At 46.6% G+C, this 13,982-nt stretch overlaps 1 protein-coding gene across 1 annotated transcript in view; it reads left to right on the top strand.

Annotated features, from left to right (window-relative positions):
- The window catches only part of ITIH2 (inter-alpha-trypsin inhibitor heavy chain 2), a 46,915-nt gene that overhangs the window by 25,804 nt on the left and 7,129 nt on the right, over positions 1–13,982 (top strand). The window contains exons 12-19 of the mRNA XM_019543740.1: positions 878–1,059; positions 2,127–2,312; positions 3,164–3,303; positions 3,897–4,069; positions 5,188–5,316; positions 9,001–9,114; positions 11,129–11,327; positions 13,502–13,674. Coding sequence (XP_019399285.1) covers positions 878–1,059; positions 2,127–2,312; positions 3,164–3,303; positions 3,897–4,069; positions 5,188–5,316; positions 9,001–9,114; positions 11,129–11,327; positions 13,502–13,674 — 1,296 coding nt within the window. The remainder of the gene's footprint in view (positions 1–877; positions 1,060–2,126; positions 2,313–3,163; positions 3,304–3,896; positions 4,070–5,187; positions 5,317–9,000; positions 9,115–11,128; positions 11,328–13,501; positions 13,675–13,982) is intronic.

Genomic DNA, 13,982 nt, shown 5'->3' with positions numbered 1-13,982 from the left:
ACTTCCTGCCCTTTGGGCAGGGGGCTGGACTCGATGATCTCCCGAGGTCCCTTCCAGCCCTAATGTCTATGAAATCTATGAAATCTATGAAACTGTAACTTGCTTTAATTACACATAGGCAACAGACCTGGAACAGTGGTAATTACACACAGCATGAAGCAGTCCTCTATTCCCCAGTGACCTCAGCCCACACAACAATGCCTAGTCTCCAAGAAGCAGCTTGGTCCCAGAAATGGCATCCAAATGTGGAGAATAAAGAAGAAATCAAATTAATATAAGTGCAGTTTGGATCAGGTTGCTGACTGTGGAAATTGCCTCAAGAGCCACCCATGATTTCAGAAAGCTGCTCCACAGCTAAAGATGCCAGTAAAAAAATTGTGTTTCTAGCCCTCCTAGTTGCAAAGGTGCATCTTAACTGTGAGAAATAAAAGTCCAGATTCTATTCTACCTAGTTGCATAAATAGACTTGGGCAATTAATAGATGCACCCTCCTCCTGCTTTTTGTGACTCAAGGAAAGGCTAAAGTGATGGCAAGATGCAAAATTAGATGAATTAGTGGATAGTGGATGGGTGGAAAAGTCATGTTTAGATACCTAAGTCCATTTAGACACCTAATATGTGGATCAGATTATATGAGTCTGGCCTGAAGTGTAAACTATTATAGTGTTTTTCTTCCTTATTCTACATCAAGTTTGAAATGATAGTTCTCAGAACCAGGAACAGCCCCATTCCTTCTAAATGAGTTACAACAGAAGACCAAAAGTTAATGAGAGTCATAGCTATGGGATACATGGGATTAGGTCTCAGATAAGGATCCCTAGGAATCATGTTTGGTTAGTTTGAAGGAGACTACTGACTGTCACTCTCTCTCCTAAAGGTGAGCTGAAGTTGACTACAATCCAGAAGAATGTGAAACAGAACATGCAGGATGACTTCTCTTTGCACTGCCTTGGGATTGGATTTGATGTAGACTATGATTTCCTGCAGAGACTTGCTCAGGAAAACCGTGGCACAGCCCAGAGGATTTTTGGAAATCAGGAGACCTCTTCCCAAATGCAGGTGCATTGCTTTCCTACCACCCTCTCCCTATGGTGGGCCAGCTTTTGCTCTTATCTGTGCATCTGGAATTACTTCAGGTTTGCACTGGTGTCACAGGGCACGCGTTTAAGCATTCCTAAATTTAATGCACATTAGTTTAATACACATTAAGTGGGTTTAGACAGGCGCCTACATGTGCAGGCATTAAAGCGTATTAACGCTTTGTGTGTGGAGTGACTTGGGACTAAAATTAATCCCAAATCAGTCCTCACACAGAGTTAATATGCTTTAATGTGTTTATACATGCATTAATGCACTTTAACTAATCATTTGCAGGTATCAAATGTAGGTACAATTAGCCCCAAATCACCATTTTTAAAGTGCATTAAAGGCACACACATGTAGACGTGCACCCTAATGTACCTTAAATTTAGGTAATGCGCCTCAAAGCATCTCATGTATTTACACCCACAGATAATGGAATCTAATCTTAGGGGTGCTGTGAAGTCACAGTTGCCTCTAATAATCCAAGAGCTTCGATTTTTATTCCATAACACAATCCCAGCCACAAAGTTAGGCTGGATCTAGATCTGAGTTCAGGCTGGCTTGCACATTAGATTACTATAGAGGGAAGGGTTATAGTCAGGAAGGTTATATCCTCATCCAAAGTTCATCAAGCAGAAAGAGCTGGCATCTGGGCCTGTGTCTATACACTATAAATAATGATGGCCAGAAAGTCCTTACTCTACTTCTGTCCACTCACTTCAACACACGTGGTTAGAACTGGGCCCATGAAGGCCCACACTTAGGCCTCTTCCTGCCTCTGAGCCCTGTAAGGAACTAAATGACTCTAGTTCTGACTCTGGCTTGAATCCTTGCCCTGACTTCACTGGGACTTGGATCTCCCTCCAGAGACAGTCTCAGGCCTCAGCAAAAGAGGATTTGCTATTCCTGTAGGAATAAATGCACGGACATGCTTGTTTGGGTCCCAGGTTCTGGTTGCATGTTTTTTTTCCAATGGCAGTAGCATCTCATTGAGGGTTGTGTCCGATGTAGCTAGCTTACACTTGTGTCCTTTCCACTCACAGCAATTCTACAGCCAAGTCTCCACCCCGCTCCTCAGAAATATCGAGTTCAACTATCCTCAGGAATCGGTGTCAGACATCACCCAGAACAGCTTCCATAACTACTTTGGAGGGTCAGAAATTGTGGTGTCGGGGAAGGTTGACACTCAAAACTTGCAGCACCTGGAGAGTATTGTCACAGCCACTGCCGTGAGTCAGGGACTCTACAGAGCGCTCATTATAGCTGCTCGGTCTGGTTCATTCACATGCATATGGGTCTTTCTCTGGAAGTGGTAACAGTTTATGATCCATACAGTATTTTGCCTGATGAAGTAGAGAACCACAGGCTCTGGGTGGGTTTTGGCCAACAGCATGGCAGCAGCTTCAAATGCGGCTTGCTGTGCCCTACCGTGGAATCTCTTGGTAGTGATATTTTATGTTATAACCATCTTTTATTGTAAGCCAAATCCTATACTTCAGCCTCTTCACCATGGACTGCTCCACTATAGCTTGTTCAGGGGCAATGGAGCTGTTCCTTGCCAAAGCCCCCACTCTGAGGACCTAAGAGGCACTGGTTAGACTAGCTCCACCCCACTAGATCCAAAGAGTCCTTCTCCATCTGAGGTATGCAGGGAGGGCTCCTTGCTTCTCTCCCTGCCTCTGGGAGCGGTGGTACAACTCTTCCACCTTGAGCTGCAGCAAGAGCTCCACACACTGTTCTTATCTCTGCCTCCAAAGGTCTTTTTGGTAAAGACAGACACCCCTCACCCATCCTGATGAGCACTACCCTGTTAGTAAATATGGGGGAAGTGTAATGTGGATAAGGACAGCATGGATTTTAAAAGTCTTCCCACATGGAAGGCAAGGTTCATTGAATAGATGTGATATCTTTTATGAGACCAACTGAGTAGTTGGAAAAAAAGTTCTTAGCAAGCTTTTGGGCGCAGTCACCCCTCCTGTGTGAAACATAGCCAGGGACAAGGGGACAGGTTTTTAGTGGGGAGACACAACTGCTCCACTCCTCTAGCTCGCACTCTGATAATGGCATCTTTCTTGCTTAGTCGAATGCACAGCTAGTCATGGAAACCCTGGCGGATGTCGAGGAACTGGATGATTTCATGACCAAAGATAAATACGCAGACCCCAAATTCACTGAGAAGCTGTGGGCCTACTTGACTGTCAACCAGCTTCTAGCTGAGAGGTGAGAATTATGCCAAATAAGCAGCCCTTAAGAGGGACCTATTCAACATGGCAAGGCCCGACAGATCACTGAGGTGTCAGTGTTAATCCACCTTGCAAAACCAGGCCTTTGATTTTTCGCATTAAAAATATAAATAAAGAAAGTGTAAGTGCCACCTTTGTACCTCAGGTCTTCCCTCCACTCCCCTCTTGTAGCAGCTGGTGCTGGGAAATAATCTGTAGCTTCTGGGAGCATGCAGATTCAGTTAAGGGGCTGTATGTGATGTGAATGGGACACTCCTGAGCAAAGGTTGAGTGAAAGCTAAGGGTGAACCTCAGAATTTGACCTTTTGTCCTTGCAGAGGTTGATCCATGGCCATCCATCGAAGGCAAAGGAAAGCTTCAATTGAAACCAATAGAAATGGGACCAGCCTTTATGATGCTGGTCATTCGAGTCAAGAGGAGTTTTCCTCAGGCCCTCATTCTTTCTTGTGACCATTCCCTGTGTCCTAATCATATAGCAATATCACCATTTAGCAATAACCCAGATCACAGCGCTCATTTCAGCATCAGATGTAATGGTGGATCACAACGTTTCTTTGGTTTTCAACACAGAAACCTGGCCCCCACTGCTGCTCTGAAAAGGAACATCACCAAATCAATCTTACAGATGTCTCTCAGCCACCACATTGTGACCCCCTTCACAGCCATGGTGATAGAAAATCCCAACGGGGACGAACGAATGCTGGCAGATCAACCTCGAGACGCCAAAAAAGGCTGCTGCCCAGGTTGGTGTCTAGTTTATCTAGGTCTCCCTTTGGCTATGAGCAGCAGAAATGACTTGTTCGTTGTCACTCGTGGAGATTGACAAGGTGCTCTAGGATAGTCATGGAGCTACTACTGAGCCCCACAAGAAATACAGGTTCTCGACATTCCCCTGGATGCTTTACTAATGATAATTTCATTCTGGTTTTTTTTGGTGGGCCAGCTAATTGTGTCCTTTTAATTGCTGTGTTCTTGTGAGACTAGATTTTGGAGGCGAGAGTTTTTCAGTAATCCCCATTAGGATTAATACAGAGGAAATCTATGGCGTCCTTGCACAGGTTTCAGTCCATTCCATAACAAAACCGTGTTCCCAGAAAGCTGCGCTAGAGGGAGTTTTGCTTGAATTACGATGGAAAAAGGTCTGACTTGTGTTATATGAATTAGACTACAATGTCAAGTATAAGGCCCTCCATAAAGTATAAGGCCCTTATCCATCTGAGTAGTCCTTAGGCAACAGAAGTAGGCCCGCATTAGGTGTGATAAGGTTGCCAGTCCCACAGTAGTGTTCTCCATCACACTGCTGCTCCACGTAAAATACCTCCTAAAGCAGGAACAGTGCAGCAGTGTCTTCATGGCAGGCTAATGAACATAGGGAATAGGATTGGCCCAGTCACAGCAGTGCTAACTATTTGGCCCAGAAGGCTGCATGGAGGCAGCTACACTGCTTCCTCTTTCTCAGGCAAGCATCACAGAGGCTATGTTTCCAGGTGCTGTGAGTATATCATTTACCTATGGCTTTATTCTTGTGTGTCCCAAACCGAGGTACCGATTCAGCAAAGCACTCAACTTAAATCTCAATTTAATTATAGGGTAATCCTTAAGCCTTAAAGGCTTTGCTGAACTGGGGTATATTCACAGGAAATACATGTCAAGTTTTCAAGTGCACACAATGAAATGGTCAGTGGGCCACATTCTCCCATCACTTAGGGCTATGCAAATCTGTCACTCTCTTGCTGCAAATAGACATATCCCAGGTTTACCCCAGCGTGAATGGGACCAGAATCTGCTGTTCTGCCTGAGATTGAACCCAACACTGGTCAGTATGAATAATGACTTCAGATATAACTTCTTCACCAAACAGGTACCCTGGGGATAACCCCAAAAGTCCCTGACAAAACCATCCCATCCTGGGCAAATCCCACATCTGTGGCACCAAGTCCAGCATCTGCACAAAAAGCTCCAACGTTTGCAATGCAACCCATACACACAGGTAAACAATGACAAACGTATAGTGTCTCACTTTACTTATCGTGGCTCCTTGAATTCTTTTACAAACGGCTGGTGGGGGAGGGAAGCGGATTACTGACGGCTTCAGCGTGTCCAGATGGACACAGATAACACCAGTGTATTTGAATTGAAGGCCTCAATGTGTTTTGTGCTAACTGTGGCAGAGATCTGTGTCAGCTGCCCCATTTTTCCTTGTTGAATGGACTGCATTGTATAGGTTCTCAAACACATGTTGCTCCTTCTTTTCGTGGCTGTTCACCGAAATAAGTTAACTACTACTGCCAGCTCAAGGAGCTACACCTTTAGCCAGGGTGGCATAGGCCAGTGCTGAAGGACTCAGATTCAACCGCTATTGGTGATCCGCACAGGCAATCATTATGTATACTCCAAAGTTACCCCTAAACATACAACATCCAGGACAAACCCAGGTAGATGATTTTTGAAGGAGTCAGCGTTGCTTGAACAATTCAAAACTTGAATGGACAAGGCCCTAGAAAATAAAAGGAACCACTCTGAAGATAGGTTAGAAAATCTAATAGGTCTCTGCCATCCGCTACAGGCAGGATCTGTCCAGTGAGCTTTCTTTTGTCCTATCTATAGTTGCAAAGCTAATGAGACATTATTTCCATTGTAAATGACAGCATGAATGTCCTGTGGTAGATAAGAATCGCTGGACTCACTGCAAGCTGCTGGGTCTTGTTAACACTTGGGTCTCTGCCATAAGTTAATGTCTAACTTACAGAAACCAGCTGGGAAAGCCATTGTCTGCGAGAGCTTAATAATGAAGCAGGAATAGGGCTGGCTATATGGGAATGTATATTCAACAGTAACTGCCGGCCCTTTTTTGGCATTCACAGGACAGATCAAGGGTTAATTTTAGACTTGGATATCATTCAGCTTGCTCTAAGGGAAGGGAACAGAAGGAAGTTAAACTCCCAGCTTGTTTGTATCCTCTTCTTACTGAAGTCAGTGGTAAACCTTCCATGGCATTAGCAGTGAAGGATCAGGCCAGGAGTTAGAGTAAAAGCATGGGATTTACAGTTAAATCCATAGGAATCTGGCACTTAAAATGGCAACCCAGAAACCCCCCCTCAAGGAGCTGTTTAGCACTGTTTGATGGGAAAAGCTGAGCATATGAGTGTGTTTGAACCCCTGAACTTCTCCAAAGCATAGTCAGGGCTGTCAGCAGGCATGCACCCCTGTCCACTTGGGGACCAAGCCCTGAATACTCTTCCAAAGGCAGATCCTACAACTCAGTGCTTACAGAAATGAGCAGGGCTCACTCTTTTATTTTAACGTGTGTTTGGAGGAGGCCTTTTAGTGCTCTCACCCATGCCTGCCACCCCTGGAAGAGCCTCTCGATCACCAAGCTGTAAGCAAAGTTGAGGTGAGGGAGACACCATCTGTCCTGCCTGCTGAAGTTATATTCCTGGGCAGAAAAGAATTCAGGACTCATGGGGCCAGAGGGAGAAGCAATACAGGAAGGAGCATGTGCCTTGCCTAGCGGTTAAGGAGCATAATCAAGGGATGAGGTGGGACACGTAGTTTCTAATCCTACCCTCCAGCACTGTTTCTGTGTTTTAAACGATGACTGTTGGATATACAATACAGAAGCCCCTGCCAGAGGCAGTTCTGTTCCCTGAGTGGCAGTGATGTGTGGGGTAATGGCCACCGCCAGGCTACCAACAGTGACAAGGCAGCAGGGATAACAGTAGCAGCAGCTGCTATTTTTGTACCCCATATAAGTCAAACACCCAGGGTGAGTGCCTTGGTCTCCTCCTCTTAGCATTATGATACTGGTCCCTAGAGCAGATACCAGAGCCCAGGCATCCCAGCTCCGTTGTGTGAAAGCCTGAACCACTAAACTGTAGTTATGCACTCACTTCTTGGCAGTCTCCCTAGAAGGGTATGCCATAGCCAGAGCCTTGCCATAGCCGGAGCTCCTGTGGGTTGAGGAAGGAATTTCACTGAGGTCTTCCACTTCCCCATGGCAAGTGCTTTAACACACCAAGTAGGTAGCAGCAGTTCCCCCTCTCTTCTTGTTTTAAGATTTGTCTATGTCAGTCATTCTGAACTGGGGTCCCCTGGCACGCCGGGGTGCCGGGAGATCAAGGATGCCATGGAGACCGAGCAGGGTTAGCACTGTTAGGTATGCAAAACACTTTTCACAAAATAAATGCAAAGATTTCAAACAGAAATCCTCAGTGTTAAAACCATTCTGTCCTCTTGTGATCTTTCTGAGTTTTTGGCAGCAGAAGAATTGCTCTATTATTTTTCCCTAGTCAAAAAAACAAGTGAAAGCTAGGAGCTGACATTTTCCGAAGGGACCCTTGAGTCTATCAAGGAGGTCCTTGTGTCTAAAAAGATTGAGAACCCCTGATCTGTGTTAATGCAGCTGCTAACACATATATGGGAGCAGAGCCCCTAATGGAGAGATAGCATGTGGCTGCATTAGGGGGTTCCTCATCTGACTTTGCTGAACTACCTTTGAGTGACAGAAGGGAAGCTAGCAGAAATCCTCTTCTGTCAGCCTAGATGCACCAAGACCAGGGATGTTGCTGGCCTAGCTAGGCTGGCTGTGAGGTGTGAAAAGACCAAACCCCTACCAATGCAGGCATGTCAGCAAAACTTTGCCATGTTGACCAGACCATGAAAAGGAAATGACACCCACTATTTGTAAGGGGCTTGATCCTGTGTGTGGATGAGAAACGCTCTGGAAATACCTGCCGGGCCAGGCTTTTCAGAGGGCTCAGGCAAGGGAACACCTTGCTCCTGAATGCAATCCTGACTTGGGTAGGAGACAGGTGCTGAGTGACCTAGACGAGCACAGGAGCAGAACTTGGGGCACTTGGGGATCTGTCAAGCCAAGTAGGGAGGTACCTAGGGAGGATAGGCACCTCCAGGGTGAGGTGGTGGTTGCGTAGGGGATTTTGGATCTCAATTTTCAGATTTGAGCTTCTAAACTCTTTCTAAGCCCAGCTATAGGCCTTTCTTGCATCTAGCCCTTAAAACCTGACTCAGATGCTACAATTTGTATACAGAGCAGAACTCTGCTATGCCTGAGGAGGGCTTCAAGCTGGGCTTTTGGGTCAACCCCATCCATACTATTACCTGCAGATCTTCAGTCTTAAAGAAATATAGTTCTGACTCTTACCTTCATAAACTGGAGCGTGGTGTTTTTCCGACCAGCAGCTGATCAGTTAGCTTTGGGCCTCACTGCAATCAGCCAGCTTCCCCTGAACTGGGAACACCTCACCTTTTCTCGAAGAAGAAACGTGCGTGGATTTTGGTGTCATTTTGGCCACGATAAACTCTAAAGAGGAGTGTGGCAAAGGCTGAGCTTGTCACTAAAGGAGTGTGGACAGGCAGCGGACCAGCCTGCAGGTGGCTGCACTCCCAGTCAGGAGGTACATGGCCTGCAGGAGCCTGCCCGATGGGGAGACAACTTGCTGCTTCCTATTGAGTGTTGTGAGGAGTAATTAATACTATGAAGCACTTCAGAATCATTCAGCAGAAGTGGCTATTCCTATCTGTGTACATGGGTATTAAGCTGGGTGTAGTGAAAACCTGTACGGTGGTACTGGGGAAAAGCGGGTCACTTCCATGCAAGTATCGGACTACAGCTCATTGTATTTTGGTTTAATTCCCAATTATTTGTGCGTCTTAGTTGATAATGACCCACATTTCATCATCAACCTGCCAAAGAGCCAAAAGAACATCTGCTTCAACATCAACGCTGAGCCTGGAAAGATTCTGAACTTGGTTTCAGATGCTGATACTGGTAAGAAGTTTATACCTAGGTTTATGCTTAAGGAGTTTTGTCCGGGGAAGGAATGTTTGCAGGTTGCAGTGAGTTGCTTCTTACTTTACTGAGCGCTGTCAGTTCTCATCAAACCAATTACCATATTCTCCTACGTACCCAAGTTTTACTCCACTGATATCAGTGCAGCTACTCCCGATGATTTTCACTGGCATCAATGAAGTTAGCCTTAAAGCACACGCACACCTTGCAGAGCAGGGTGGCTGGGCTTGGCTCCAACCATATGAACACCGAGGGCCAGATTCTAGTCCAACGTTTGGGCACATAAGTGAACTGAGGCACCTAAATGTGATTCTGTTCTACACTGCTCGAGTCCATGAAAAACAACTAACGCGAAAGACAGGTGAGCCTTCCTCCACCTTGCCCCTTTTTGTGACTCACTCTGAAGGGCCAGTTGACAGTATGTTACAAGAATAGATGAATTCGTGGATATTCAGTGTCTCTAGCAGGGTGAAATAGAATTGCATTTAGGCACCTAAGTCCACTTAAACACCCAAAAGCTGGAATACGGTCTGGTCCTAAGAGCACAGAATCTGTTCCCTGCAAACTGGATTGGAAGTTTATGTACTCTACATAGAGGTGCTCAAACATTTGGCCCCATGGGCCAGATGATTGGTGTGGGGCCAGTCCACAAGCTGGAGAGGGCCCTGTGCACCTGAATCAGGCCCTGCATGCTGGGATTGGGCCTGACCTGCCCCCGCTCATCCCTGCACGTGGGGATCAGGCCCCGTAACACCCCTGCCCAGGCCTGTATGCCAGGATTAGACTCCACATACTGGGATTGGGCCTGCACTGCCCCCGCCTGGTTACATGGCACCTTCGTCTGGCTCTGCATACTGGGCTCAGGCCCTGATGCCCTGCACTGCCTGGCCTCACCTGTCAGGATTGGCCCCTTGCTGCCCCCCTCAACCCTGCATACTGGAATGGGGCCCCACACATTGCAAACAGGCCTACACTGCCCCCCCACCAGCCCTAAATACCAGGATTGAGCCCCAGCTCACCCTGCTCATCCAATGTATTGCACGAGGCCATGCAATATGGCCCACGGGGCTCCCAATAGGTATGGAAATTTGGCAGCAGGACGGCAGCAACCAGTTTCCTACCAGCCAGTTTTCAGACCTGTGGGGAGCTCTGTGAGTTGGATGACATGGCTCCATGGGCAGATCTGGCCTGTGGGCCGGGGAGGGGGTGAACGCTCCCGCTTTACACAATTGTCAGCTTTAAACATTTAGTAAAGAATCGTAAGTTTGTCGCATGTATTTGACTTCACCCGGCTGCTCAGCTCGCAGTTATTGCTACTCTGCCCAATGTGAGCTGTTAGTGAGTTTGAACAGGTGATGCATTAGTAGCTTTCTGTCAGAGGGGGCCCCAGGTGTTCGGAGTAGGTTGGCTGTGGCCTGAGCAGTGTGTGAGATAAGACATTTGGAAGGAATGTGAATCGGAGAAGACTTGCATCTTTTCCCTTTTTAGGATGGCCAAGAGTGTCAGACCAGACCTGCTAGGCCGTGATCAGCATGTGTGTTGTGATAGGGACACAAGCAATAGAATGATTAAAGTCGAATGCATTTTATGAATAAGAATGAATGAATAAGAAAAATGACAATAGAATGAATAAAGTCTAATGTCTTTTATCCATGTGGAGCTGCGAGACAGACTTCTGCAGATGCACGAGGAGAATTGCATCCATTCTACCTGAGAACTGCTGCTGGGGAACTGGGGTTATTTCATTTGCACTTTCAGATCTGCACAAAGGGAAAAGTTGGGAGGGGAAAGGGGAAGAGAGAGAGAGGGAAAACAAAACCCAAAGAAATCTTTGGTGCCAAGCAGGAAATTAGATTACCAGCTAGGTCCCAAAACAAGGCAGTGAGAATCAACCCGCTCTACTGAAAGCACTTCAGTTCAAAGAGCTTTTGGACTTCTGTGACTTAAGTGCACATCACACTTGTTGACAGTATCCACTGCTGCTTCTTCTTAGGAGTTGCAGTCAATGGGCAGCTCATCGGGGCCAAGAAGCAAGAGAATGAGAAACTGAACACCTATTTCGGCAAAATCGGCTTTTATTTCAAAAGCAAAGGCTTGAAAGTAGAAGTCAGCACAGAGCTGATAACCCTGAAAGACGGATCTTACAGCACTGGGCTGTCCTGGGCTGACACTGGAAGCATCATTCGGAAAAGGTAAAAGGGGGAGTTTCCCTTGGGTAGAAATGGCAGAAATGCATTTAGAAAGTGTCCATCTCTGGGGATCAGAGGGCAAGATTGGCTTTTTACATTCCTAAGGAGATCCAGCCTGGTTAGCTTCCTACTCCATCCTTGAAATGAAAGGCACAAGGTCCTTTTGGTAGACAGCAGGCCATCCCCTGAGTAGCTGTTAGTGTGAAAAGGCCTTCCACACATACTCACTGCTATGGTCTTTAGATGTTCTTACTATTATAGCCTATTATTTGCACTGCAGGAGACACTGCAGGTGCCCCAATAAAAGAACTGTTAGGTACCGTAGTTTCTGTCCAAAAGAGCTTGCAACCCAAGTATAAGATAAAACAGGTGGTAAAATAAGATGGTACCAGTCAGCGTGATCCACTGTCATCTCAGCAATGACATGCATATGAAACGTTTATCACTATGGATAATAAAAGGCACTAGGCTCCTTTGACCTTATGCTACCATAACAAAGCAGCATGTATTAGCATGTGGGATAGGGGTGGGCAAAATGCAGCCCGGAGGCTGGATGCGGCCCGCCAGGCCATTCTATCTGGCCCACTGGGCCCCTAAAAAAATTAGAAAATTAATACTTATCTGCCCCGGCTGCCTATCATGTGGCCCTCGATGGCTTACCAAAACTCAGTAAGCAGCCCTCCACCTGAAATAATTGCCCGCCCCTGAAGTAGGAACTCACAAATTCTTATGGGTTCTCCTATTGAGCTTCTTCATGATTTGGAGTTCCTTGATTCAGTTTTCAAAGTTTAAAATAGAAATGAGAGGCAGGTAGCTATGTGAGTCTGAAGTGAAGCAGAAGGCAGGGTAGATTTGCACCTTGTAAACTTAGTAAGGCAGATATATAGCAAAAGCTTTTGTGAGCCAGAGCTCTCTTCATCAGATGCTGTAAAAGGACATCCACAAGGTGGTCTATCAAATAGAGAGTGACTTGAATACGAGATAGGGAAGAAAGAAAAGGAAGGAGGTGAAGGAGAAAGAACAGTGCTAGGAGAGGAAAATAAGTAATAAACCCATAGGGTAGGGACAGAAGTTACGTATAAACTGGTTTAAGTGATCAGAAGCTGGTTTAAACCTGTAACAGAACAGAAGTTCAGTGCACATAAACCGTTTTCAGAACTGGTTTAAGATAAACCTGGTTGGATGTAGTATCAGACTTAACTGATTTAGGTCAACCCAGTTTATGGAGCTTCTGTCCCAGACCCCATCCTGGTTCAAGTAAACTCACAGTCCCCCAGCATCCCAGGATGCTTTGCATCTGAACTATGCTGCCTGCTCCAGTGGAGCAGATACTACCTCACCCCTCTGCTCCTTAGCCTGCTTCTGCCTGTGTCTATCAGCCCATAGAGACAGGGGGAAGGGGAACAGACTCCTAGGCCTCTGTAGCCAGGGTTTACACAGCACATGGGGGCTTTTCAGACCCTGGCAGCCCTCCCTCCTCCCCCTTCCCAGCTGCTGATTGCCTCAGCAGCTGCCACAGGAGAGAGGGAGGAGACCTCCAGGCCAGGCCCATGCAGCCCAGCATGTGGGCAGTGGGGAGCCCCCACCTTGGGGGGCTCAGTCCAGGTCCCCCCAGCCCAGGGCAGCCCCAGGGAGCTGAGGGGAATTCTTCCCCTCCCAAACCGCATTGCTGCTTGCCTCAGCCTCTGAGTCGCAGGCAGCTTCAGCAAAGGGAGGGAAATTCTCTTGCTCCTCCACAGCTGGTTTTGCCTTAGCTGCTGCAAGGCAAAAGGTTCAGCAAAACTTATCAGGTACGAGAATGGTAATGGAATACGAATCTGTAGTCCCTGCTTAGACCACACTTAACACAGTCCAGTCCGGGGGGGATTTCTTGTTCTGCATTCAAGTTCATTTCTTACAGTTTTGTTGCCTAGAAACAGCTACTTTGAGTCAGCGATAGATTGTTCAGGGAGATTGAAGTGAGGATGAATGAGCTTTGGGTGTTACTATCCATGTTATTTGGTCCAGAATAGAAGTAGGAATAGAAATGGTCCTGCACACCTTTTTCTGGGTAACAAAAGATCTTTAATTGCCCATTAAAATACAGGGCTGGTTGGGTACTGTTGCATGCAGAACTAGCGGAGTAGCTCTGCAAAATGAGGTGCACTGATTTCGCTTGGTGTTTACGCTTCTGCTAGGTTGCTGGTGTCCGTGAAGAAGGAACACAATGTGACTATCACAGTGGATGAGGAAATGTCCTTCATGGTTGTACTTCACCGTGTGTGGAAGAATCACCCTGTCAATGTTGACTTTTTGGGAATCTACATTCCCCCTTCAAACCTGTATTCTTCCAAAGCACATGGGCTGATAGGTAAGGCCTGGTTTTGGGGCGATGGGGGGAAAATCCACGTCTTTTGGTTTTTGGCCACAATCCTGTGTGTTGTTACCAGATTTGCCCATTACTTTGGGGTGTGCTCATTTATTAGGGATACGTTTCTAGGGTCTGGGTAATTCTATTAATGTGCTGCTTGTGTTACTTGTGTTTCTATACGGAGCTCTATCTCTCCCTTCTGCAAGCCCTCACCCCCAGTGGAGCTATCTTGCAGGACTCAGTTCAGTGGGGCTGCGTTCCTCCAGTCCCCAAATCAGTCACACACACACACACACACACACACACAC

The sequence above is a fragment of the Crocodylus porosus genome, unplaced genomic scaffold, assembly GCF_001723895.1.
Source record: "Crocodylus porosus isolate Cpor-Errol unplaced genomic scaffold, CroPor_comp1, whole genome shotgun sequence".
In the NCBI taxonomy this organism is placed as follows: domain Eukaryota; kingdom Metazoa; phylum Chordata; order Crocodylia; family Crocodylidae; genus Crocodylus; species Crocodylus porosus.
Note: the sequence above shows the minus strand (reverse complement) of the source record. Positions and strands in the feature narration are given on the sequence as shown.